At 50.8% G+C, this 26,406-nt stretch overlaps 1 protein-coding gene across 2 annotated transcripts in view; it reads right to left on the bottom strand.

Moving 5' to 3' along the window:
- Window positions 1–8,347: 8,347 nt before the first annotated feature.
- Window positions 8,348–26,406, bottom strand: part of NECTIN1 (nectin cell adhesion molecule 1) — a 74,411-nt gene continuing 56,352 nt past the window's right edge. The window contains exons 6-9 of one of the 2 annotated variants that reach the window (XM_025143240.3): window positions 24,433–24,580; window positions 22,522–22,609; window positions 21,944–22,054; window positions 8,348–11,945 (exon numbers count right to left, since the gene is read on the bottom strand). In XM_025143240.3, coding sequence (XP_024999008.2) covers window positions 11,727–11,945; window positions 21,944–22,054; window positions 22,522–22,609; window positions 24,433–24,580 — 566 coding nt within the window. In that variant the 3' untranslated portion in view covers window positions 8,348–11,726. Of the gene's footprint in view, window positions 11,946–17,664; window positions 17,821–21,943; window positions 22,055–22,521; window positions 22,610–24,432; window positions 24,581–26,406 lie in introns of those variants that run through there. The other variant, XM_025143239.3, reaches the window with a different exon arrangement.

The raw sequence follows: 26,406 nt of genomic DNA, 5'->3' as shown, positions 1-26,406 counted from the left end.
TGGAGATGTGGCACTGAAGGGCCACGGTCAGTGGGCATGGTGGGACGGGTTGGGCTTGGGGATGTGAGAGCTCTTCTTCAATGGGAATGATTCCCTGGTTCTTCCCTTTTCTTCTTCTTCCCACGCCTGCCCTTCCTTGCCTTTTTATCATGCAGTATTTGGGGCATCTAGACTTTCTGAGGTCAGAGATACTGAGACCTGCCCAGACTAGGGGTACACCTTGGCACCATCCCATGGCCATTAGGAGATGTTGCCCAGAGGAGACACACGTTGTGGTGCTGGAATTTTCCATAAGGACAGCAGCTGGAGGGGATCTGGTTGGTACATGTGACGGGCAGGCTCCGGTATCTCTTGCTCGAGGGCTCAGAGAGCATGAGTGGGACTAATTTCATTTCACCTAAAGCAGTCAGTGAATCCTTTTCACCGTGTAAAATCCATTGCAGTTTTCTCATTAATCCTCCAAAGCACAGACACTTACTCCAGGCCTAATCCCACTATGCTATTGTGCTTCTCCACTGCAGCTTTCCCTCATCAGCTTAACAAATTCCCTCTATTTCAATAGAACATCCAAAGCCGAACATGCTGGGCATTAAACTGAAACCATCTCCCAAGGGCTGCTGCACCTTCTCCTTCAGGAGCCTCATTTCCCAACCAGGGCAGGGAAGAATCCTATAAGTGGGCAGAGAGGCGGAGGTCATGAGCTGTGACATTAAAAAATTGCTTCTCGCTGAGCCCACGTCAAGAGAGACAAAAAAAAAGTGCATTGTGTCCCAGACAAATTAGAATTGATCGCAGCTCGGTTCGGGTTTGGGATTTTTCTCCCTTTGTCTCTCCATCCTCTACTCAGGTGGGGATACGTCTTGAGAGCCCACGCCGGCGATAAGGCGCCGAGCCTAATTAAAGACCTCATCAAAGGGCTTTGTTTCAGAGGCCCAGCACCAGCAGACCTCCATCCATCAATTTCTCTGCGTAGACACCTACCTGGGCGCTGGCTCCTTTCTGCTGTGCTGCTTCTGATTTCCCTTCCTCCTTCCCAGGCAGAACCTGAGCTCCTCCTTCCCTTTGCCTGCCGGCATGGAGCAATTCTGCTCAGCACAAGGGATTTCAAGCCAAGAGAAGCTGACAGTCTCTCTGACCCAGGTGTCTCCCAAGATCTGAGCTATGAAGAGCATTCTTATGACTGTTCATGTAAAGACCAGCTAATTGACTATTACTAGCACTGATTCAATTGCATCCTGCCCTTCCCAACAATTTGTTTACTGTGAGCACATTCAGCACTCATTGGGGACCTGACGTGCTAGCAGCTCATTCTTCCCAATTCACCTTGCCCTGCTTTAGCTCTCAGGTAAATAACGATGCTCCTTGTAAATAATACGGGCTAATACGGTTTGCTGTGTTTCTATTTGCAAGGCATGCTTCCCATGTAAATGTTTCATCTGGTTCTGAAATTACTTTGATCTCTTCTGAATTTTTTATCTCTTTTTATTGCTTTCTGGGACCGTAATCCTGCTTTATGTCCCGGTATCTCCTGCATAGGCCAAATGCCTGCCTGCATTAGGTTTTCAGCATGGTGTTTGCTACACGAGCACGCTTCTGAGAGAGAGATTCACAGTGGAAATTAAGCACCAAGGCTAAACGCTGCTGCTGAGTGATGAGCTGCTGTGTCGTTTTGTTAAATTTTTAAGAGCACTCGGAGGGAAACGGTCCCTTTTTTGGCTTAGTTCTTACAAATCCCCTCTGAGGAACCATGGAGGATGCAAGAAAGACTTGTCTTCTTTAATGCAAGCGAGGAGGTGGGAGCAAAATAAACCCAGACGCAGCCACACGTTGCCTGAAAGCAGCAGGGCCAGGAGCATCCCACCAGCAGGGAGCTGGGGGTGATGGTGTGACACGCACAGCGATGGGAGAGCATCGCCTACGCTGCGTGCCCGTGGTCTCAATGTGTGCTGCCAGCAGGCTGAATTCACCCATCCCACCTCTGAGCGGGTGGCCCTGAGCTTTTCCTGGAGCATCCATCTATGTTGTTTGGGTGCTTTTATAGACTTGCTCGCTTAGGATATACACTGTGTGTTACACACACGCGTCCCGTTGGCTTTAATTTAGTCCTCTCCTTCCCTGCACCCCATCATGACTTCTAATAAATGACCGAATAAATGCATTCAGATAGTGCTGTAATGGAGAAAAATTCAGTGTCTAATGAAGGGATTGTTCCCATCCCCAGACTCTAAAGATGAATGATGGCGACTACGGTTTGAAAACTCCTTTTAGTTTAAAATATTGCTCCTCGGTAAGGAAAAAAAAAGAAAGTGCAAAGAAAAAAAAACCCCAATCCTGTATAGTTTTTACCAGGAGAGAGCTGCATGCGCGCAGAACAGAACTGTCGCAGCCAAAATTGCATCGTATATCACAGACCAACACTGGGCAGATAATGGCAAACAAGTTCTGATCAGGGAGTGATTATTGCTCCTCGCTCCAAGCGCTGATGTGCGGCGCGAGCTGACTACGGCTTGATTTCCTTTAACTGAGCTGACCTTTGGAGGTTGGAATTAACAATGTGAGCACACTGGCCGCTCAAATGAGGTGTCAACCTGAAGGAAAATTCATAAGAAAATGCGGCGCTTCCTCCTGCACAGCTCCTTTTTCTGTTTGCAATGGGTATTTCTCTTTCTGTGTTGTTTCTGTATGTGCTTGTTCTTAGAGAAAGGCATTGAAAACTTCAAGGAGTGAGTTGTCACTGGCAGTGTGACGTGACCTCATGATCGTCATGCCCCTGGTGGGGGTCTGCAGTCAGCCAAGCTATCGGGTGTCCCTGCCTACAGCAGGGGGTTGGAACTTGGTGGTCTTAAAGGTCCCTTCCAACCCAACCCATTCTGTGATTCTATGATTTCTGGGCCTGTTAGGAAATGGGAGTGGAGGGAGTTGTGATGGAATTGTTCAGCCCATGGATGAATCACAGAACCGTGAGGGTTGGAAAAGACCTCCAAGGTCATTCAGTCTAACCATCCACCTACCACCAGTGTTGCCCACTCACTGCCACATCTCCATGTTCCTTAAACACCTCCAGGGACGGTGACTCCTCCACCTTCCTCTGCCACCAAGACAGCCAGAAGTCATCTTGCACCTTTCTTAGCTAAGAGAGCACATTATAACCAATGGGATGACCCCTACTGCTCATGGAAGGGACGTTCTTCCATGGCTGTTCAGCTGCATCCCCGCTTCCCTCCGAGATGCTGTTGTATCGTTCAGACTCACATTGTGAAGCAGAATGAGACGCACAAGAGCTGGGATCTGCCACTGTTTGTTATTGAGTTTGTAATGTGCAATTGTGGGAATGATTATAATATCACCAACTGGATTTCATCTGTCCCTGCGCATTCAAACAGGCGAGCCTAAATGAACAGTGACAGGAAAATGTTCTTGTTTGCACACAAATACTTTAATAACCAGCAATTTCAGAAAGATGAAAGTAGGAGAAAAATAAGTTGAAGGCCAAAAAAAAAAAAAACCAAAAAAAACTTGTGTATTAAATCCTGCAGAGAAGTTAACTCTCAAGAACAATATCATTAAGGCTCTATGTGTGCCCTGAAGAGTGGTGAAAGCAACACAAAGGGTTAACTCCTCCCCTTATATCTCTCACCCAGCAACCACTGCTTTGCATGCCTTTTAAGGCAGCCAGGAAATTATATTAATTTCTCTAATGTGTGCAATGCCATAAGTTCCTTTTTTAATTATTATGATCAAAATATTGCTTAAAATTAAAGGCAGCTGCATTTGTTTCTGACGGATATCATAATTGCAATTGTAAATTGGGAAATGTAATGTTTCCTGGTGCTGCTGTGAGTAATGGCTCTGAAATCATTATAGATAGGTAGATATAAATAAACCAAGAGATCTGTGAAAATAGAGCAAAAGCAAGCTAAAAAGGGTAATTAGCGGAGTGAATAGGAACAGAAGAGTCCAATGCTCAGACAAAATCTACCAATTCAGTGGAGTCCTACAACTGTATTTGTAGGATTTTGCAAAATAATAATAATAATTTCTCCTCCAGAAAGGAGGGAAAAAAATCTCAAACAGAACAAGAATTAATTTGAACTCTGGCTTTACCACTAAGATTCTTTACTGTCTTTTATGCCCTGCAGGGAAATAATTTTGGGGGTATTATTAATAAGTCTGGGGGTATTCTTATTATAGAAATGGAAAACAGTGAGGTCCAGATGACAGTAAAATGGCCGGCGTTGCAGGGATGTGTAGCAGTAGACCCTGGGATATAAGGAGCAGTTGCACTCCAGCTGGCTCATAGTCAATAAGCAAGGGTGGAATATTGGTAATGGTTGTGTAGGCTTTGGGAGGAGCAGTGCAAAAGGAGTGGCTGTGAATTGGAGCCCTCAGCTGTGGTCGCTGGGGTGGTGTTGCTGGAAGTGCAGCACGAGAGTCACGCTGGAAGTTGTGGGCTGAGCTGATGACTCAACCGGAGGATAAATAGAGGTGGGAAGGATGTCAAGAGTTGTGCAGCCCTGGAACATCTCCAGTTGGAGCTGCTGACCACAGAGCTGCTCCCATTGCAGGCAGAGCGAGAGGAATGAGGAGATCGAGCTCTGCTTGGAAGATGCTTCAACAGATAACGCTGCGGGCACGGGAAACTGCGAAGAGCTGTGGAGCGATGATGCTCTGGGACAGACCAAATGGGGCTGCCATGGTTTCACCCACAAGATTTGCACGGGTAAATAGTGCTGAAGAGATGCATGTTCCTGCATGTGGAAGAGGACACTTTGACCTCCACTGGAGCAAAACCAAGGCTCAGAATTGGACTAGCTGGGCAAAATTCCAAGAAGAGCCAGTCCATCCCATCAAGCTGATTACCCTGAACCACTTTCCATCTAGCGAGGGCAGGGGCAGAAGCTCAGAGTCTTCTCAGGGTTCATTAGAGTGATAGGACCATTATTCTCCTTCTTCATCTCATAGAATCAGCTCCTGGAATCATCTCCTGGCAGCCAGAACCGAATTTAACAAGGACACTGACCGATTGAAGAGCCCTTGCACATTCTGTAAACAGTATTGATTTTCACATTCGCAGAGAAGTGAATTAGATGCCAATTGTATATGAACTGAGCCGCGGTCTCTTGTACACAGCGTGTCTTCCTACCTGTGTGAATAGAAGCACATCTCGGTGCCCTTAAGGGAAAAAAAAAAAAAGAGGTTGAGGGGAGCAGGAGTAGAGCTGTGGGACTAACAGAGCTGTCTCCAGCCCTCTGCTATTGTCAGCCAGCGCCTTGGGGAGCGCGTTGCTAAACTAATCAGGCTGCTGTATAAATCCGTAGAGAAACAGATTTCAGCTCCATGATCGCCGCGGTATTGACATACATGGTTATAGACTAACCTCGGTCCTCCTAGCTCGGGGGGACCAGAAGAGAGAATAACTGATGGGCATCAAGTGAAGAACAGGACTCTGAACCCCTTCTGCTCCACAGAATGCTTTCGCTTGCTCAAATCCAGATGCATTTTTATTCTGGTGCTTGACAAAGGACAGAATAGGCACTGTGAGCATAGCCATCATCTCCGGGCTTGTCCCAGTGACTTTTCACTGCCAGAGCTTCAGAACTGCAGTTCATGACAGTGGTCCATCTCTGGGAGATGGAGGGATGCTGAGGACCTGCAGAACTAGCAGGATTAGCTGCCATCCCTCCTGCAGTGGCCACATTTGACAAGGGCATGGCCTCATGTCATGAAGCTCCATCTCCTGCTCCCATGGCTATTGCCCAAAAGGAGCTCAGACACTGAAGCCAGGACTGGTTTAATCTTCTACAGGCCTCTAATGACTCTGAACCCTCTGTCTAACATCACTCAGCATGACTGCTTAATTACAGTAATTAGGGAGCGTGGTGCAAACCTGCGCAGTGTGAAGGAGGCCCTGCTCTCAGGAAATGGATTCCCTGTCATCCAGGCCCATTAGGAGGTCAGTCTGCTTGTCAGCCTCCATCTCCTGGAGCAGCTGTGCTGGGTGTGGGATGCCACGAGGCACCCTGCGTCCTCAGCCTCCCTTCCTTCCCATCCCCAGGGCTGCTCTTAGGCTCTGACATCAGCAGCAGTGAAAGAGCATTCCTGGTTACCCACTGGAAGAGGAGGTGTCCCTAGGTGGGATGGTGGCGGTGGAGCCTGCTTGCCTACCATCACCCCCATCATTAAGGTTGGAAAAGACATCTCAGATCCCCAAGCCCAACCCCAGCCCACCTCCACCATGCCCTCTAACCATGTCCCCAAATGCCACATCTCCACAGTTCTTGAACACCTCCAGGGATGGTGACCCCACCACCTCCCCGGGCAGTCTGTGCCAATCCTGTCCACTCTTTCTGAGACAGGGACTCTGAGACTCCTTGCCTGCATCCATGATATCCCCATGCCAGCACACACAGCTTTGTTCCCACCTCGGTGGGAGATGCTGAGCACCCAAAGATGTGGATTAGAACCTGCCCCCAGCCAGGACAGAAATAACCCTGGCCCCACACCGCTGCACGAGGAAGGAGCTCTGAGTTAATGAACCATAAATTCCAGCTTAATGAGTTTTATACTGAGGAGAATAATTAATGTAATTAGTACTGATATGAAAATGATGGTACTCGAGTCTGGATTACAGGGGGGGAGGGAGGCTGGAAGGAAGCTTCCAGTCTGGGGTGCTACTCACGTGTAGGAATGGGGCTGGATGCACTTCTGGCACATTTTAAAGCCTCACCTCCCATCCGCCATGAAGAGAAAGAAAATAGAGCATGACAGCATAGCAGAAAGAGATCAGCCATCCCTGTTTGCAACAGAGATGTGGAATCTTTAATGCAGCTCTTCTCCGCGCTCTCCCTTAATTTGCAGCTCCCCCATTCCACTCCATGCCCACAGTGCATTGTCTGCCCTCCACGGTGCCTATTTTTGCTGCTGTATGAAAAGCTCTTTATAAAGCTGGCTAGCTCTGAGGATAAAGCAGCATCTTTTCAGCTATAGGAGTATCCTGATGCATTTTACGTATTTTGTGCCGTCCAAGCGTTGGTAAAAACAATATTTTAGTTTCATACATATGGATTTACAGCTGCATTTCTAAATACATGCTAAGTGGCTTCGCAGGAGGAACTCTGTTCTGTGAGAGGCATCGATCGTAGCACATGGACACGAGTGGATGAGACCTCAAAGCTCATCTGAAGTGCTGACCTGCTTCCACACCCAGTCGTGGAGGGGAAATAAGAAGAAAGCTGCGTTTGTTTGAGCAGTATCATCCCCCCAACCCGTGCAAAGTGTCCCAGTGTGCATTTTGGGGTTCCCTTGCAGCTCTGAGCAAGCCCCAGCGGTGGGAGCCGCTGTGCAAATGGCACCAGGCAGAGGTGAACTTGGCTGCTTCTCTCAAAAAACAGTCCCAGGGGGAGGTGCCAGGTTCTGGCAAGACAGGATAAACCTGTCTGGTGTAGGGCAAAGTGATGGTAGCATTGTCAGCAGTCTGCTTTCCACATCCCATGATTGGATCTATGTGCTGCCCTGGACCATGGGTGAGTGGGCGCTCTCCTATGCCCCTATACTATGAGAAACTGCCCTCTGCCATCTGCCCACACAGATCTGGAGCAGAACTGTATCAGAAGATCTTCATCCAGAAGCAGAGGCTCTATCCATGTGCAGTGGAGTTTTTCTATTAAAAATATACCCTGCGGATTTCCCATTCTCACCATTAGTGGTCCGTGCTAAAAATTCTCTAATGGTGTATTGATCAAAGCTGCCTGACTGGGCACCTTGTTAGGAAGGGCTGGTTTGGATTCACACCCCAGAGATGTAGACATGGCCTTCCCTGTGTGATGGATGGGGCAGAGGGGGGCTCTGGGCTCTCCCATCCATCTGGGTTGTATGCAGCCCTTCCAACCAAAGGCAGGTGCCACGTGTTTGTCACCTTAAGCATTCAACTCACAGGTGGATATGGAAATCGGGTTGCTTGAAGAAAAGGTAGGCTGGAGAGGAGGGAGCCTGAGAGGTGACTTATCCCATTCCTTCCCCCTGCAGCTGCTGGCCTGGAGTAGGGCCGCTGATGGCTCTGAGCCTCTTCCACCCATTCACACTGGGAAGCATGGAGGAGGTTTCCCAAGAAGGTAACAGAATGAATGGAGAAGACATCTCCCCCAGGGCACCTGGGCGTTCTTTCTGTTTGTGTGGCTCTGAGGGCAGAGCTGCAGCAGCAGTGTGCTCCAGGAACTGCCCTCCTGGGTATGCAAGACTGGATGTTATATAATAGGAATGTGCAGGGGTTGATGCATGCAGTGAATGGTGCAGGAATAAGTCTGCACTGGGAGAAAGAGGTTAAGAAGCAAGTTTCACAGCCAAGACAGGTTGTTATAACTCTTCAGTTCACTTTTATTTAAGTTCTGTGATCAGTCGTTTCCATCTGCAAGAGCTCTTGTGCCAATGCCACCGGCGCGTGGAACAGAAATTGCCACATTTCACCCCAGTACAAAGCAACAGGAGGAATGGCTTCATGTCTCATATGGGGAATAAAACCCAACTCCCCATGCACACTGCTAGCACAAACTCAACTGGCTTCCTGCTCAACTAGTTCAGCTATCCACCCAGCGACGTTTCTGTTCCCGGAGCAGTATCTTTGCAAATCAGCACATGCCGTGGCAAGAGGGGAACGTCTCCTATCAGCACTGCAGGGTTTGTGCTCCTGACAGGGCAGCCTCAGCATGGAGCAAAGCCAGTGCTCAGCCCTTGGCATCAGGTCCAGCAAAGTTTGGAAGCAGCCGTTTGGCAAAACGTCATGCAACCACACGGGAAGGGAGGGAGGAATTGGAGCAATGGGTCAGAACATTGCTAAGTGTGGCTTTGTAAAACCAAAACAAGTGGCTCGAATCGTGCTCTGTCTCTTTCTTCAGGTGGGGTTTTGCCTCTTTCCCCAATTCGGTGGTGTGCACAGACTCTCTTTTTGCCATTTTTTGAGACCAAGGAGAAGAGAGAACATTAAGAGGCAAAGAGAACCAAGGCATCCCTAGGCTTAACATATGTACTGTCAAGAGGCTGCACTGAATTTAGGCTTTTCTCGCTTTTCCCCTTCCTGAGGAGGACCGAAATCCTTTTGCTTTGCTGAAAAGCACAGTAAAACCCTTTGTGGCAGCCATCCATGGGCAGTTCCAATTCAAAGGCGCACAAGGCAGCCGGGCTCTGTGTAATGCTGCAATCTGTACCTCTGCTTCCCCCTCCTCCTCAAAGCACCGTCCTCCAGCCACCAGCAGCAGAGGAAGCCACTTGCGAAATGCTGTCTGGCAAACAGCCATTTCCCCTAGCTTTTTTTCCTAATGCACCTGAAGACCTGACCATATTCCACTTCCCATTTAAATGTTTAGATCCGGCTGAAACTGCAGCAGATGAAGGCTCCCAATCAAATCTACTTTAATTGCTGCTGTGCAGGCAGCATCCTGCTATTACAGGCATGCAGGCAAGGAAATGTGGAAGGTTTTTCTCTCAGCAGTGGTGTTGGGTTGGCTCCAGGACGTCAGAGACCCCAGGGTTTTCCAGCACCCATCCATTTTTCTTAACAGGGTGACCAAAAACAGACTTGACAGAGTCCAAAGCATGGTCTCCTGTTGGGCTGGATGTGCTGCCATGGCTTCAGCTCAGAGCACACCTGGTTCTAGCTCTATGGTAGCCAGAAAGTGCTCCAAGGTGTGTTGAGAAGAAAACAAAAGGGAGAAAAACACACTATCTGAAGCAAGACACACAGCACTCAAGTCCATTGGCGTAGGGACGTGCCTGGTTGAGTGCTCTGGAGACTGAAATAGGAGTCCAAATGACTCCAAAAAGGCCTCAATCAGTCAAGACCGATAGTGTGGCTATGGAAAAGTCGCACCTCATGCTCTAAGGCAACGTCCTACAGTTCCTGACCCTCTGGACATGGGGGAACAGCAGGCACTGGAGCGCAGGGAAGCTGCTGTGCTGTGCAGGCGTTGCCTGTTTCAGTTGGAAAAGGCGTCAGCATCCTTTTGCCTGCACCCTGAGTGCCACCCAAGCAGGACCCTCAGCCACCTCCCCATCCATTTCTCATCTATGCCTGCAGGGACTCGACGAGGCTGTGCTTCTCTGTGCAGAAAGGGGGACAAGCAGGGTGAGTCCCATAGCTGCTCGAGGTGATGGGAAGAAAGAAAGTGCATAGAACAACTACAGCTGCTTAAATTTGGATATACAAAAATAAAGAGGTGCCGGAGTGCTTGGGCAGCACCCAGGACAGCATCCAGGTCAGCACCCTCACCCCCTGCAGTGAGCTGGGCGCTGGGTGGGCTGCTCACTGGTGGAAGCGGCACTGGAGCTCGGTTTGGTGTCTGGGCAGCAGGGTGGTGGTGTGGTTCCTTCCACTCCCCCCACTCTTGACTCTGACATCCTCGTGGTGTCTGGAGTGATGCTGTCTGCAGAGCGTCCAGTCCCCAACCCGAGACAAAGGAAGGCAAGTGCCCGTTCCCCAACAGGGCACACACTTTGTTCACAGCTGTCCCAGCCTCACCTCTTCTCTGCCACAGCTGGGTGAAACAGGCGAAGGTTATCCTCCAAACCAAGCTCTCTTATAAGGTTTTCATTCCTTTTTCTCCTCTTCTTTGCTTTTATATACATATAAGTGTATCTCTATATTTATTTGTCCTCTAATACAAGTGAACACAAATGTGATGTGGAGATAAATTCCCTTCTCTAAAACACTTCATGGTTGCAGGAATGTACACGTTTGGATTTACATACCCACACACATTCCAAATATTAGAAAAAATATATAGTCCCCAAACTAAGATGCTTTAAAAAAGGTTAAAAGGCCAGATTCCTCTGTTGGCTTTTATCCTTCATTAAGAGTAAGAAGATTACCTGAAATCACGATTTTTTTTCCTTCATATTCTGCCTGAGTTCATTTTGAAATCCCAATCAACAGATACAAGGAGAAGAGGGGGAAAAGCTAGTGGGGGGTCACACTAGGCTCTGAAAAGGAAAATGAAAGAGAGCATTTTCCTTTCTAGTTTTTTTCCCCTCTGGGTTTCAGGTTATAAGAAGGTTATTCAAAGGGTACTTTCTCTGATGTGTTTGCTATGAATACATCCCGGTGCCGTTTGGGTTAAAAAGAGCCAATCCAAGTAGTGGGAGTAGGAGGGAAGAAGGACAAACACAATCCCTAAACCAAGCCCTTCCTTCTCCTCTTGGGTTGGTTTTGAGCATCTTTCTTTAGAAGCATCTTATTATTTGGTTCAGTAATCCTGGCTGGTTATCTCTTTGCAACAGGGATCTCCTATCTGCCAGTGGGGAAAACCGTTTTCTCCAAAGGGGTCGTGAAGAATCCACACCTGGCTACTCTGGTGCACAGTGTGGAGATGGACACAAGGGAACCTACGGACATTTAATTGGGTTGGACACATCCCACCCAACAGAGGGCAGCTGCCACCCACATACACATGCACGCACATAGCCAGCTTGGTACAGGAGGGCCAGCACGAGGAAAGAGAGACTCAGGGATGGGATGAGATGTGGGTGAAGGCAGAGTGTTCCCTTGGGCATGAACAAGCCAGGCAGACACTTAACCTAACCATGTCACTTACAATTGCACCCAAATTAAATTAAAAAAAAAAAATCAATCAATAAATAAGCAAGTGGCAAAGAGGGGTTTAAAAGGCCTTGGTTGTTGAGTGATGGGGTCAGGAGGAGTGGAAACCAAGAGCATCTTCGTTTCGCTGTGCTGATGCTTAAACATACTGTTCCTTAGGACAGATGTACGGAGCCCGGGAGCCAGGAGGGGGGCAGCAGAAGGAGATGTCGGAGTGGTGAGGGTAGAGATCTTGTGGGAGGTCTGACAGTGGGGCGTAGACGTGGGGGATCTTCTGCAGATACCGATCGTCGTGTGAGTAGCAGCGGGTCAGGTAATCACTCGCATTCGGTATCTCTGAGTGACACTTTCCAAAGTTCTGTAAGCAGAGACAAAAGCCAAAGAGTGAGAGCTCCGCCGGCTGCAAAACAGGCAGCTCAGCTCCTTGCTGAGGCTCACATACAGCAGACAGGATGGGAAATCAAATAGTTCCGCTTGCTGCTTCGGAAAAGTAGAAAGCTGAGTGATAAAACCTCGCATTTCAACAGCGTTGCCACAGTTCCTGTAATATCCATTGGGCCAAAGAATACGTGTATGTTTTGCATTCTTTGCCCCTTGCCTGTATGGTCTCTGCCTGTCTCAATACAGCAGGCGGTAGGGCAAGGAAGGGCAGTTTATTTACAGCCTTCCTAACTCATCCACACCTGAGCTTTGTAAAAGCAGCGCTGGTACGCATCGTTAGTCCAACGCAGACCTGTGCTCTTTTGTACAAAAGGGCACATTTGTCTGCCCAGCAGCTCTGGAGGTACAATAGGTTATTGTGCCCGATGTTTAACCAGCAGCCAAGGAGTGCTGAGCTGTACCTGTGCGAGCAGCTCCTTTGTCAGCCTCAGCACCAGGCTTCTGAGTCAAAGCAACCGTGGAAAATGTAGAACATCTGCAAGATGGGAGCTCAGAGCAGCTCCAAGCAATCCCTGGTCCCCATGGGGTGGCAGAGGTGGGATGCTCCCTCATGCTCACCGCCCCTTCCCAGGCTGAAGCCCTGCAACATGACTCAAGAAGGATTGACCATGACCTTGCTTTCACCATGGGCTAATCTCATCTCCAAGAGGCAGCAAACCCACCAGCAACAGCCTTCTATGCTCATGGTTTGATTCAGGGCTGGCTGAAGCAAGTAACTTGCCCTTGAGTCCTTCCTTGCTCTCTTTGAACGTAGCACAAACAGTTGGTTTAGTGAAGAGGACGAGGATTTGACCCTCAGGAGAAAAAGCCTGAAGGAACAAAGCAATCTACTCAACTCCTCCACTGCCAGTTCCTGGATAAATATTTCACCAGGACGCTTAAAAAAATCATGTAGAAAACAAAGTGTCGACAATAATTTATTGATGGTTCAGACTGCTGTGAGAGGCAGCAAGGTTGGAGGGTTGGTGCTCTGAAAGTAGAGAAGGCCACGGGAGGGTGGGGAGTTGGAGCACCGGGACAGCAGCCGCAATGCTGAGGTCAACCTGACCTTCTTTTCTCTTTAGTTGGCAAAATGGTGTGTCCCACTGCTTGGGATTTTTGAAGTCAGTTGTCTCGAGTTGTGCAGACAGCTCTGGGCCCCTTCTATGCAGAACTACTGCATTGGTATCTCTGACATTTGGGTGAGCCATTCTCACACCTATCTCCTGAGCTTGTCAGAGAACCGTAGACTCATAGAATGGCCTGAGTTGATGGTTTGAGTTGGAAGGGCCCCTCAAAGGCCGCCTGGTGCCACTCCCTGCAGTGCACAGGGACAGCCACAGCTCCAGCAGTGCTCAGAGCCCCGTCCAGCCTGACCTTGGCTGTCTGCAGGGACGGGGCACCACCGCCTCTCTGGGCAACCTGTGCCACTGCCTCACCGCCCCTGGTGTAAAAAACTTGCTTTACAATGAACCATGCACATCCCTGTGGCAGCACATAAAGAGGCAGTAACACCTGTACCAATCACACAGCATCAACAGGGACCCACACCACAAGGGAAGAAGGGAATGGAGAACAGCTGATTGCTATTCCTCTGATTGTATCAGGTGATAAAAAGGGATAGAGACGGTTGGTATCTAAGGATATGCAAAGGTCCTCTCCCTGTATGACCTGTGCTCAGGGCACTTTGAAAGCAGGAGAACACCTTTGTGTGCCAATGAGGATGGAAAAAGGTGTCAGCTCTGATCTCCTCCTGCATGGTGAGTTACTGGTGGGTAACCTGAAAGGGAGTTGACCTCAATGACTGAACCTTAGTGAGACATGGCAGGCAAAAGGGGCTCTTAGCCTGGCTAGCAAACTATTATTGTTCAAAGAGGAGGGCAGGTTTGTATGTGTTTTGGGCATGCAATAGGAAAGCACAGGGCTTCCTACAAGCATGGGTGCTCAAAAGGTCTCACAGACAGAAAGATCTAATGGAAAAGATGTTCTCATTTAACACAGAGACATTTTGTGTAAGCTGAGCTGGTTGTTAGCAGCCAGCAGTGAGAGGAGCAAAAGGGGCTGTGAGATACAGCATTATTGGCTGCTTATGGTTCACCAAACTGTGCATCTTTCTGTCTGTCCAGTGCTTAATGTGGGCCTGAAAGAACCTTCCACATAGCAAGGCTGGAGAGAACCAATGCTGTTCTGATCTGCACTTCTGGCCAGGTGAGTACAGATGAGCTCTGCTTCTCTTTCTGGCTGTGTTTTGTGCTCAGCTCTCACAGCAGGGCAGCTGGAGACCCCCAGTGCTGGGGCAGAGGAAGGGGCTCCCCATTTGCCTTCACCTTTCTGTGTGTGAAGCCAGGAGGCAATCACTCCTGCTTTGTTTCCTTGTCTACGTAGCAAAAGGGATGAGAACAGAATCAGCCTGATGTTTATTAACATGTTTAGCAGCCAGTGCCCTTTGACTTCCTTCCCCATTCCCACTGTGACTTTTTCCAATCTAATTTATCTCTAACAAAGTTTGAAATTAAATTAGGGATAATGAACTAATTAAATTGAACTGGCACACAACTCTGCCACCTTCCCCCACCTGACTTCTCCTCATTGCCTTTGTTTCCAGCGTGGCTCCGTAAAATTCTTCATTATCTGGGTTACATCCTTCCCCCTCCCACCCCCAGTTTTATTTCCAAGAGCTTTGATTGAAGGGGATGTCAGGAATCCATCCGTTTCAGACAGCCTGGAAGATTACCTTTAAATGGTCCTTATTTGATTGAATTAGCTCTGATTTCTGCTATGACTTGCTCTCAAACCTTCCCCATTTCCTCTTCACCTGCCTTCTCCTCTCAGGTATCTCCATGGTACTTTCAGCCCCCTCCAACCTCACCATATCCAACACTTCTGATTATCCCTCAATAATCCCTTCTCATCGGTCTAAAAGTGAAGAACTCCTTCTCAGTTTCCTGCTCTCATTTCTGGAATATCCCAGAGCTGAAATCTTCAGAATGAAAAGAAGGAGCACTGATGAGAGATGATGCACCCACAGACACGTGCAAGCATTATTTATGCAATGAGCACACCCATAAGGTTGCATTCCATCAGCTGCAGCTACTTACCTGCTCTCTGTTCCTACAGCATCACAGACCATCCGTAACCTTAAGCATTTACTCCCGTGGTGTTTCTCTATGTGCCAACCCCTCTACTCTATCAGGGTTGGAATCCCCATCCTACTGATGGGAAGCTAATGAGGAGCCACCTCCGTGCTTTGCTTTTTCTCCTGCAAATTGGAGATGGGGCTGTTGAACGGGGGATGCTCATGCAACTTTTTGGCACTAATGGGGAGGAAGCGGAGTAATTGGGAGCTGAGGCAGCACTTGCTGGTTGTCTGATATCCCCAGCTCAGTATTACAGTGGGCTTATAGGGACATGGTTTTATAGGGGCGTTCAGAAAGCAGAGCTGGGAATCTGAACCCTGCTCCCTAATTGGCCGGGATCTCAGTGCAAGTCTCGTGGTTTGAGCTGTTCTTGCTGTAACGGGGACAAGAAATTCCCAAATAAAGCTGAGAACAGGAGTGCGGGGAGGTGAAGGGGGAGGAAATAATTAAAGCAACGTACAAAAATCACCCTGATCTGCGGTGTGCCTTCGCAGGGAGATTTTGTGGCGGTGAGATTACACCTTCAAAGCACCATATGACTGGCTTTATTTTTGCTTCAGAGAGACTGGGAGGATTTCCAAATTTGGATTTGGAGGATTACTGTCCTTTTGCTGACAATAAAATCCCCCACCTTGGGGAGGATGAGGTGAGACCTCCCAGGATGGATTAGGTGGTGCCTGCCTTGCTCCTGCTCCTGCCAGTGGTCCCAGCATGGCCAGGAGCTGCTGGGAGTTGGATGAGGGGAGCGGCCCAATGGCTGAACCAGACAGACAGACCCCACAATGGAGAAAAGCAAAAGCAAACCCATCCACAACTTACTGTCCGCTCTCGCTTGTTACGTCTACGAAGACCTTGATCCTCATTCTGGGAGCAGGGGTGGGCGAGACACCGCAAGAGAGAGAGGTTACCGCTGGGTCCAGCACCTGGCTGTGCAGACACTTACCTAGGAAGGCTTTTTTTGCTACAGCGGGGGAACTACAGGGCTCCTTCCAGCATGGGAAAACCAGGGGGCACAGGGGTAAGGCACACTGAGCTGCCCCACTGCACGCCTTCCACCCAGCTCCGTCACCCACCTGCTGGCACTGATGCTCTCAGGTTGCAGTGAGGCTCTATGCTGATAGGACTGTGCAGTGGGGCTTTTAAAAAGCTGTTTTCTTCCTCATCACCCCCCTGCATCCTTCCCAAGGACCCAATTCCTTTGCCCTTTATTATCTCCTTCTCTGTTCCCAACCTATTGCTGCTGTCTGCCTCCTCCAGCCCTCCTTTTGCTTCCTTGCTGTGCACTGAGAACCCTGTGAGGCAATAGCCCTGCTGACCCCACAGCCCCTTCCTCTGAATTATAAGCCAACAAACTAAATGGAAAAGAGCAAGACAGATGCTGTGGTCACTACACCATGGGAGACAGATGAGGATGAGGAGTGAGGGAGAACCGTGGCTGAGAAGGGAGCTGCCCACGTTGTTTTCTTGGCCAGCAGCTGTTGGCATCGCCCAGCACTTCTCCCATGAGTGGGAAGGGGGAGTTTGCTCCATTTCAGGTAGGGAATTGGTGCCTTTAATACCTGAGAAACGGGTACGGTCATAGGGTGGGGCAATTGGAGAAGACCTGAGGACACTCCTCCCTTTGTAAACACCATTCTGCTTCAAAGGGTCTCTTGCAGTTGGAGAGAACCCAAACAACCACTGGTGGGTTAAATGCAGCTGGAGCCCTAAGCAGTTCCTGCTGCAGGACCTGAGCTCCATGGGTGATGCATGGAGTAGAACAAACAGGGAAGTAGTCACGTCTAATCAATGCTTTTGAGAAAGAGAGCACCAAAAGAAATAATCTTTCTCCCCCTCAAACATCAAAACATGCCTTCTGCATCAGCCCTGTGCAACACAGCCTCTTTTATTCTGCATGCGCCATCCCTCCTTGGCTGCCTCTCATTCCCCGACTTTCAGACGCAAGAACCTTTACGTGTTCCCATTTCTCTCACGTACTCTCCCACCTTGTTCTTTCACACATGCACATATGCTCCCTCTTATCTATAGTCTCTTCCACGCACACAAACTCTCCTCTTTTTTTTTTTTCCCCATCTCAGTCCCCTTCTCTTTCCTTCCCCTCCTCTGGATAGCCTTAAAAGGCCCTTTTAGCGTCTCCCAAAGTTTTGACCTCCTGATATTACTGCTTTGCTCAGCAATGTGGCCCCTTACCAAAATGCCCCAAATCCATCTGCACCCCTCAAACCCACCTCATTTCTCCCTGCATCTCCAGCCAGGCTGGCTGCAGAGCCCAACCATCAACCCTTCCCTCCCACGTGCCTCACCTCCCTGTAGGAAGCAAAGGACAACGGAGAGCATGCACAGAAGGCAAAGGCATTCCTCCAGCCCCCAAAACAAGGGCAGCGTGCAGGAGGAGGGGGTGGGCGGGATGGGATAGGATAGGAGCACTCCACGACAAGGACAGGGGATGCAGAGAGGAGCACAGTGAGGAAGGCAGAGTGCAGTTGTGTACCTTGAGGCCAGAATCTGAGGGGAAAGGGCCTAGAGTGACATGCGCTAGCGTAAGTTGGGCTGGATGGTTGCATACTCGACTAGGTCTCCGCCAGCATGGATGGAGGTCCGAGGACTGGGTGACGAGGCCAGAGCGGCCGTGTCCAGCTCTGCATAGTGGACATCACAGTCCTTGGTGCCAGAGTTCTGGAGAGAAGAGAGCAGCGAGGCAGTGGGGGGAACAGGAGGAGGGGTTTGGGGGTCAGGAGGGGTGAGAAGACGGGAGCCGAGCTGGAGGGAGTGAGTGGATGAGGTGGGATGGGGTTTGAGTGATGGAGGGGGAGAAAGAAGAAAGAAGGGTGAGAGGGGAGGAAGAAAAAACAGTTAAAAAGAGGGAGGGAGGGATGGCATGAGCAATCAGTCAGGTAAAACCCCGAATTAAACCCGAGGTCCCCACGGCACTGCTTCCAAAGCCACCTGCAAGCCCAATGACCTGCAGCCAGGCTGGCAGCACCCAGCTGCTCCCTGCTTCCCATTGCCCCCTGAGACCAGCACTGTCCCCAGCCAGGGCAGTTTGGTGAACTCAGACCTCACGAGATACCTGAACTGTCAGCATTGAGCCAAGAGTTTGGGGTTCATGGGTGACAGTGATGAGAAAGGACTGAGCCTGGGGTGTCGGGATGGAGTTAACCTGCAGGGAGTGGCTGCAGCTGCATTGCTGTAGGGAAATGGCATTGCTTAAGCAGTGCTGCTGTGTTGCCCTGGTGTGGGGGCTGTTATGGCTTTTCTTATGCACCACATTTTTGCACCAGGCTTGACTGCACATTATGCTACAGCAGATGAACTACGCAGCGTGGTTTTGTGGCTGTTATAATGTCTAATAGATGCCAAAAGCATCCTTCTTTGGCGCGGAAATATTGATGGGCATTCCCTTCCTAAGCAGGTTTATCAGCAAGAGCTGCACGAGTGGAATATTACCCAATTTGTCTGATCACTCCCATCCAGACATGCTCATGCTTTGCACACAGTTACGGTCAGAGAACCTTGGGAAGCAGGGTGACCTGGAAACCTCAGCACTCAGGGGGGAAAATGAGTCCCCAGGAGGAGGAATAGGGTGTTTTAGGGACACCCCTGGTGTCAGAGGCTGAGGTGTGAGGTGCCTTCAATCCTTTCCCTGCAGAGGGTCTTTATTTTCTCTGCCGAGCACCTGCTAAGCCTCTCTGAGAGGAGAGAACTGTCTCTTCCAAATGAAGAAGGGACGGGAATAGGGGAAGGTGAATCAAGGAGGGTGAATGGTGCCAGCTCATCTCAAACCTCCACCTATGCTCTGCAGAATGCTCCCCTTCATCTTTCTATCTTAGCAGCCTCTCTGGTCTCAGATAAAGGCAGACTGAGCCTTGAGTTCCTCATCCTCCTTTGCCCAAGGAGGCTGTGGATGCCCCATCCCTGCAGGCATTCAAGGCCAGGCTGGATGTGGCTCTGGGCAGCCTGGTCTGCTGGTTGGCGACCCTGCACATAGCAGGGGGTTGGAACTGGATGAGCACTGTGCTCCTTTTCAACCCAGGCCATTCTATGGTTCTATTTCCCCTCCCTCCTCTCCAGATATGCTGCTTTCCCCTGGAGGTGCCTGCTCTGGGAAGTCCCCTTGCTCTCTGCTGCTCTTGGGCTCACTCCCGCTCCCTGCCGCTTGTTGGGAGCAGAATTTATTACAATATCAATAATGTGGCTTGTATACAAGGTCTAGCCCTGCTACGTGCAAGCGCTCTGCGTAAATCATCAGCATCGGCACCCTGGTAATTGCCCTGTAAAAAGGAGGAATTATTCTGCTGTCTACAGCAATGAAACTTTCCCTTCTACCTGTGCAAATGGGCACTGCTGATGCTTACACTAATCATGCCGCTGCTCCTACGCGTGCTCTGATCCCACCTCTCACACTCCTCCTTGCACACAGTATTTGCATGACACGGATGCTTCTGTGCCTCTGGTTTTGCACACCTGGCTGTGCACATGGGCACCAACACTCACAGACGTGCAACCTGCAGCACGCGTGCACCTTCCAGCCCATTCACTCTTGCTTAAATACCTTCATGCGCACCAAAGCTTTTGCCCTACAAGGGCTCAGAGGCAGTGCAGACAACACTGTGATCCCTTGCATGCTTCTACACCCTCAATAGTCCACTGCACTGCCCTTGCACATCTGTGCCATCAGCTTTATGTTCGTATTCTTTCCCACATCCATATCCACTTGCACTCCCCTCTTTCAGCACCTGCAGATGTGCCCCAGCCCCTCCCCAGCCCACACATCCCTACCCGTACCCCCCACCTCTCGGTTTCTCTCCTCCTGCCACCTCTCCCACTTCCCCCTCCGTTGCTCTTTGCCATCTTTAATCACTTTCCAGCTCCCCTTCTCCTGCCATGGAATTGCCCTCCCCAGGTGGTGGCTTTCGCGCAGCTGAGTGATGAAAGCAGTTTATCCCAAATTAGGAGGTTTTGCACAGTTCACTTAAAGCGCAATGCATCCGCCCCATTCTCCTGCAGAATCGGTTCCCTTCAACTCTCATCCTCTTCCACACTCTGCCTCGTCAGATTTCCTGATGAAGCACAAGCAGAACAGGAATATCCTATCTTTCCCTTTGCCTTCCCCTCTGAAGGATCCCAGACCCATGCATACAGCAGTGCTGCTGCTGGGGAAGGATGAGGAGGCAGTGGGGCTGTGTTAGGCTGGCAGAGACCCAGTGGAGCTGTAGGGAATGGGTGAAAAATGTGCCTAGTGTGAGTGGTCCTGGAAGGAGTGGGGCAGGAGTTGGCTCTGCAAGGCATGGATGAGCAACGTGATGCAGCCTGGCCCCAGCTGTGCCATCTGAGCAGCACTCAGCACTCCCAGCCCTGTTTGGCACAAAAGGGCTCCTTACTTCCCATTGCCAGTCACGAACTGGCACAACCTGCTGCCTGCCCAAAGGATGTGGTGATTTAGCAAGCAACGAGAGCAAGCCTCGGCTCGTTCCTGGGGCACAAAGCCAAGATGCTCTGTGTGCAGGCAATGGGAGCTTGGGAGCATTACAGGGCTGCCAGCCCCAGAGAGCAGAGGGCAGGTTGCAACCCAGCTGTGCCACACAGCTGCAGCAGCTGAGTGACCCAGACCCTGTGTCCCCAGCACTGGGGGCTTCTCTTGCTGGGCAGGAGCAAACTGCAGCCCGCTGCTGCTGGGCTGGGAGCGAGGGTAAGGAGCAGAGAGTGCCAAGCACGGGATGTGGAAATGCATCTTCTCAGACCAGGATTGAGAGCAGCAAACTCTGTTCCCATGGTTACGGAGCAGCTACCCATCAGGCCCCATCTCACATCACTAACTCTGCCACTTAATTAACTGACTGCTCGTTATTTCCCAAAATGAGCTCCTCCATCCTCCTGCTTGCCTGAAAAGCAGCTCTCAGCTGCTCTCCTCAGAGCAGCCCGTCTGCCTCGGATGTCCTGTGCTTTGTTTTCAGACCCACCTGCCTTGCTGCAAGGGGCTGGAGACAAGCCCAGGGCTGAGGGAGGGCTCCAAGAGGAAGTTTTTCTTTAGGGACATCAGCCACTTTCAGCTTGGCTGAAGTAAATAGGATCACATTGGCATGGCTCAGCGCAGAGCTGTGTCTGAGCCATTCTATCACCGATGCCCTCAGCATCTGTCTCACTGCTGGCTAAAGGTCAGCGGGCCCCATCCTTCTGTTATCTGCACAGGAATGCACATCGAAGGGCCGTTCCAAGATGAACAGGAGGGCTGCAATAATTAGTCACGTTCATAAAGTATCCCTCCATATTGGCTGGCGATTATAACGCTTTGGCAAAGCAGCAGGTTCACGTGCTGATAAGTTGAGGCATCTGGCTTTGATGTTGAGACCTGCAGCCCTCATGTGAGGTCTCACAGAGGTGGGGGAGGGATGGATCTGTTTTCCCATGCTTTGCCCTCTTGTATCCACATTTTCTCCCCCAGCCTCGCTCCCTGAAATTCACCCCCCCCTGCCTGGCTGCTAGCATCTTTCCCTGACCCTTAATCTCTCTGCTGCTGCTGTCTCACATTAGCATCTCGCTCTCTGCCACTGAACAAATCCACACAAAACAATGGGCTTTAAGGAACTTGTCAGTGGAGAGTCAAACCCCAGCACGCTCTTCCTGGCCAATAATTGCTCCGAAAAAGCTTTGCTGCAGAACCCAGGAGGGTGATGGGGTGGGATTCCTGGCTTGGCTGTCACATGAAGGCTGGATATGGGGGCTTTTGCCATGGGGTGAGGGATACTGGGTGAAAGCAGTGAGGCTGAGGTGGGTGTTCTGAGTCCTCTGCTCCCCTTACCAGCTTGTCGGTGTAGGCAGAGGGCTCACTGGCTGCCATGTCGTAGTATGGGGGCTGCAGGGGGAGCTTCTGGAGCTCTTCCTCATGCGTCATGTTGTCCAAGTGAACAACCTGTGGCAGAGAGAGAAGAGGGGTGAGGAGCAAGTGATGTCCCCCTGCCACTACCAGGAGCAACCTCTACCCTTTGCTCCTCCCATACAAATTGCCTCCTGCTCCATTTCATCCCCACGTTCCTTTTCTCATCGCAGCCTCTCCTGTTTGAAATGGTGGTGATGCTCAAACCCTCACACCCCAGAGCCCACCTGGACACCACATCGATCAGAATCCAATCCCTCCTGAAGGGAGCAAATGGGGTCCAAACTACAGCTCTCAATCTGTGCCCGTCTTTAGGAACCATGGACAAACAAGTCCTCACCCACTGCCTCCATCTTTGGGGATTGGGTAGACCTGCTGCCCCCCAAACCCACGTCATGGGCTCTTGGGCTCCTGCAAACCCTGTGATCCCAAATCCAGGCTCTGGGAGCACTGCCTGGTCCCCTCGCCATGGGAAGGAGCTGGCAGCAAGGCGAGAGGCGTACCTGGATGTCTTCAGCAGTCAGGTGGCTTTTCAACTCCTGCTTCCTCTTCGGCGGAGGGGCAGGTTTGTGGGAGGGAGGCAAGTCAATGCTAAGGGGAGAGAAGAGGCAGCTGATTAGAGAGCAGGAGGAAGGGGTCTGCCTGCTTTCATGTGCCACAGCAGGCTGGATCCTGCACGCATTGAGGATTTGACTGTGTTTGTCACCAAACTGTCAGTATAATCATACGGGTTATTCTCAGCAACTCCCCTCTTTTCTTTCTCTCACCCTGATTAGAATTGTTAAACAGAAACGAACGCCCTCCTCGCACCCTGCTCCCATTTCCGAGCACTTCCCTGGGTTGGATTGCAGACCACGGGGGTGTAGCTGGGATCTCTGTCTCTCAGTGCTGTTTCGGGGTGGCTCCAAGCATCCCATGGGGTGGATGCTCATATGGTGGCTGTGAGCACCAGCGAGTGCCAGGTGCCAGTGCAAACCGGTGAGGTCATGGCAACCCCCAGTAGGGGACTTCTTTGGGACTGTAGCCCCTGCCATAGGTTTTCTAGTGGGAGCTGGTATCTCCCTCATCCCCATGCTATGCCATGCAGGGGGGTTAGCCCTGACCCCCACTCAGGGGATCAGCTTTTGCCCCAGAGCACACTGGGGATTGGCAGCCGTTATAATCCCAGCCCAGAGCCTGTCTCTGCACATCCCGTCTGTATGCGCAGATGTGTCTAATCCCTTTACAGAACTTATTAAAACTCCGATCCACTAATTAGCCAACTTCCCCTCCCTTCTCCTACAAACATCATCAGATCTTCTGATTGGGATGGGTGACTTTCCTTGGCAGCAGCATGAATTCCAGCATGGGATTGGGGCTATTGGTGAAGGGAAGGGTGCAGTGGGCTCCAGGAGCTCTGCAAGACATTGACTTTATGGCTTTAAAGAAAAGAAATTCTCTGAATTTTGCAAGGCTTTGGACTGGGCTGCACCACCCCTCACGCTCTGGGGCTCTACTGTGTTTCTATTCTTGGCTAAAGTGACTCTTCCTTGTGCCTTCCTGGAGGGACACTGTGGGAAATGGATCATCTGAATGCATCTCTGCTATAGGGCTGATGCTGTTGATGCAGTTTCACCTTGTGGTGCTATTTTTGTGTGTGTGTGTTTGTGTGCCTTTCTGTTTTTCCTGATTCCCTTCCCTCCCTCGCTTGCTGTCCTCCCATGCCCTCTCTCAAATGGGATTAAATGGAGCACAAAATGTGGCCAAATGTAACAGCGATGGTGGGGAGGGCTGGGGGTGATAAAAGCAACTTCCAGCCTTGGGGGCTTGGTGCCTCCCTGAGAGGTGGGAAGGGAGGGGTGCTCCTGTATGAGACAGCTGTGTAGGGAGCGGCCAGGGAAGGTATTTCTGGATGTTCTCATTGCACTGCAGCGTGGGGCAGAGCAAAGTGAGCCTCTGCCAAAGGAGAGCACCTGGGGGTGCTCCAGCATCGCCTTCAGGATGGCACCAGGTGTAGGTGGATGGGAATCCTCTCTGAGACCCCTCTCAGAGACCCCTCTCTGATGGCAGAATGGGATTCAGTCCAACTCAGGAGCCTGAAGTCATTCACTGGTGAAGGAGGAGCTGGGTCCTCTCCTCCCTCTGTACGTGAGAGAGGCACTGAGCAGCTGTGCTGTGCCCAGGGATGCACTGCAGCACGTGCAGCATTGGGTGAAGTGTGCTTCAGCTTCCACTGAGGGCTCAGGAGAAGCATCCAGAAATAAGAGCATGCAGGATGGGAAGCACCAGAGGCCACGAAGGAAGGAAAGGGGGGGCAGAAGTGGGTGAACAGCAGCAAAAAGGCTCTGTGTGCTCAGGGAGCAAAGGAGACAGAAGCACTCTGTGCTGCCCCATCCCACAGCTGCTGCGCTCCCTGCCAGCCCAGGGCTACTCACAGGTCATGGTCTGCCTCTGTGCGGTCCTTCTGTTGCCTCCTGTAGACAATGAAGACGGTGACAGCCACGCCAAGGATGAGAGCTGCGGCGATGACACCTCCCACGATGCCAATGATGCCTCCCAGGGCGCCCTGAGGTAGTGGCTTGTCTGCAACACACAGGGAAGCACAGGAGAGAGGGTTAGGGTATCCAACAGGGTCAGAATTGGGCTCAGGGGGTGGAGGAGCCAACCCGCTTGGACGCTTCATTGGGTACTCTTGGAACGGAGGAGAGCATAGCTTTTAATGCACAGCTTGGGAAAGCCGAGCACCAATAGGCGATGCATGGAGGTAAGATGTGCCTCAAAGCCGGTCACCCTAAAGCCCTACAAAGCTGAGTGCAGGATGTTGGGGTGAGGGAGATGGATCCTCTCTTGCACTCCATCTCCCATTCGTCCCATGGCTGCAGTGCTCGGTGACATGGGACAGCTCCTCAGCAGCTGACACGGTCCTCCTGCAAAGGAATCCCATCCCATGGGCTTGATGGGAAAGCGCTTTGAAACGTACGATAAAAGGATTTAATTTGCTCTACCTTCCAACCTAATTAAACTTGAAAACTAGCTAATTGGTACTTTGTACTTACAGCTCCGGCACTGATGAAAGAAGGAGATAATTGGAATGGAGGAAGAAGGAGGAGGAGGAGGAAAAGGAAAAGAGATCCAGGAGAAGGGAGCGAGACAAGGATGAGGGGGAAAGGTGCTTTGTAGAACGTGTCTGTCACACCTCATTCTCATATTTTTCTTGCTGTTCTGGCCCCTGGCAGCTCTCAGAGTCTGAATCCTGGACTATACGGCCCTATATGGTTCCCCCAGAGCTGGGTGGTCAACCATCCCCAAGTCCCCTGAATGATGCCCACGTATGAAACATATAAGCACACGTGCCCAGACGACACATGACCACTCATGCGGGTTGTCTCCCCTTCACACCATGGGTTCAGCTGAAGGTTGGACCCCATTGCACCCCACCATCCTACATGGGGCTGGGTCCTTGCCAGCCGCCCCGTTCCCACACAACCAGCCCTCTCCACCATCCAGATTTGCTGCTGTCGTGCAGGAGTGAAACGAGGCATACAGACATTTCCCAGGGCACTGCTCTCTCTGGTCTATACCAGCGAGTTGGAGAGCACAGACACGGCATGTTTACTGCGTCAGTGCAGCACATGTGAACTCACAGCACGGTGCCAAGACGTTGGATACAGAATTTGCCCTGGGAAATGTCTCAGCAACGATCCCCCACCTCTTCCCTGCAGACTCCATGTGAACCTGGTGAGGACACCCCAGAGCCTGCATCAGCAGCACCCCATCCCCAATTAAGAGCTCAGAGCTGTACGTCTTCCTGCAAATAGCAGGATGCTGCAGTCATCAGAACGCCCAGCTCTGCTCCCCACAGGCAGTCACCTTCCCCCTTCTTCTCCTCTCTATATAAGCCACATTATCTTGTAAATAATATTTCTGCCTTGAGACAGCTCGCTTGCAGCCGTGCTCAGGCAGACAGCTGCCATGCTGCAATCCAAGCCCCCCGGATGGCAGTTGTGATTGTGATGGTGGAGAATCTTCCAGTCCCTTTGGCTGGGGCACATCCTTGATGGATTGGTCCCTAATGGCTCTGGGGCTGCAGGTAGGGAACAGGGAACATCAGCCTCCTGCCGGCACTGTAAATCAGCAGGTGTGTGCGTGGGGATGGGGTGGGAGGAGCAAGTGAGGTGGGGAAACAAATGAGCAGCACTGGAATGGATCTGTGGGAGCTTAACAGGGCTGTGTTACAGCAGAAAGGGGCCAGGGAGAGTTAGAGAGGTGCAAATGAAGCCATCAGTCTGCAGGGAAAGAAGAAGACAGAGGGCACTGGGTAAAGGGGATGAGGAGAGAGAATGGATGATGTGCAAATACGTCAAGTGTTGTGTTTTGGTTTTTCTATAGGGTGAGAAGTAATGGCCTTA

The sequence above is a fragment of the Gallus gallus genome, chromosome 24, assembly GCF_016699485.2.
Source record: "Gallus gallus isolate bGalGal1 chromosome 24, bGalGal1.mat.broiler.GRCg7b, whole genome shotgun sequence".
Classification (NCBI taxonomy): domain Eukaryota; kingdom Metazoa; phylum Chordata; class Aves; order Galliformes; family Phasianidae; genus Gallus; species Gallus gallus.
This window is presented reverse-complemented; position numbering and strand designations above follow the sequence as displayed.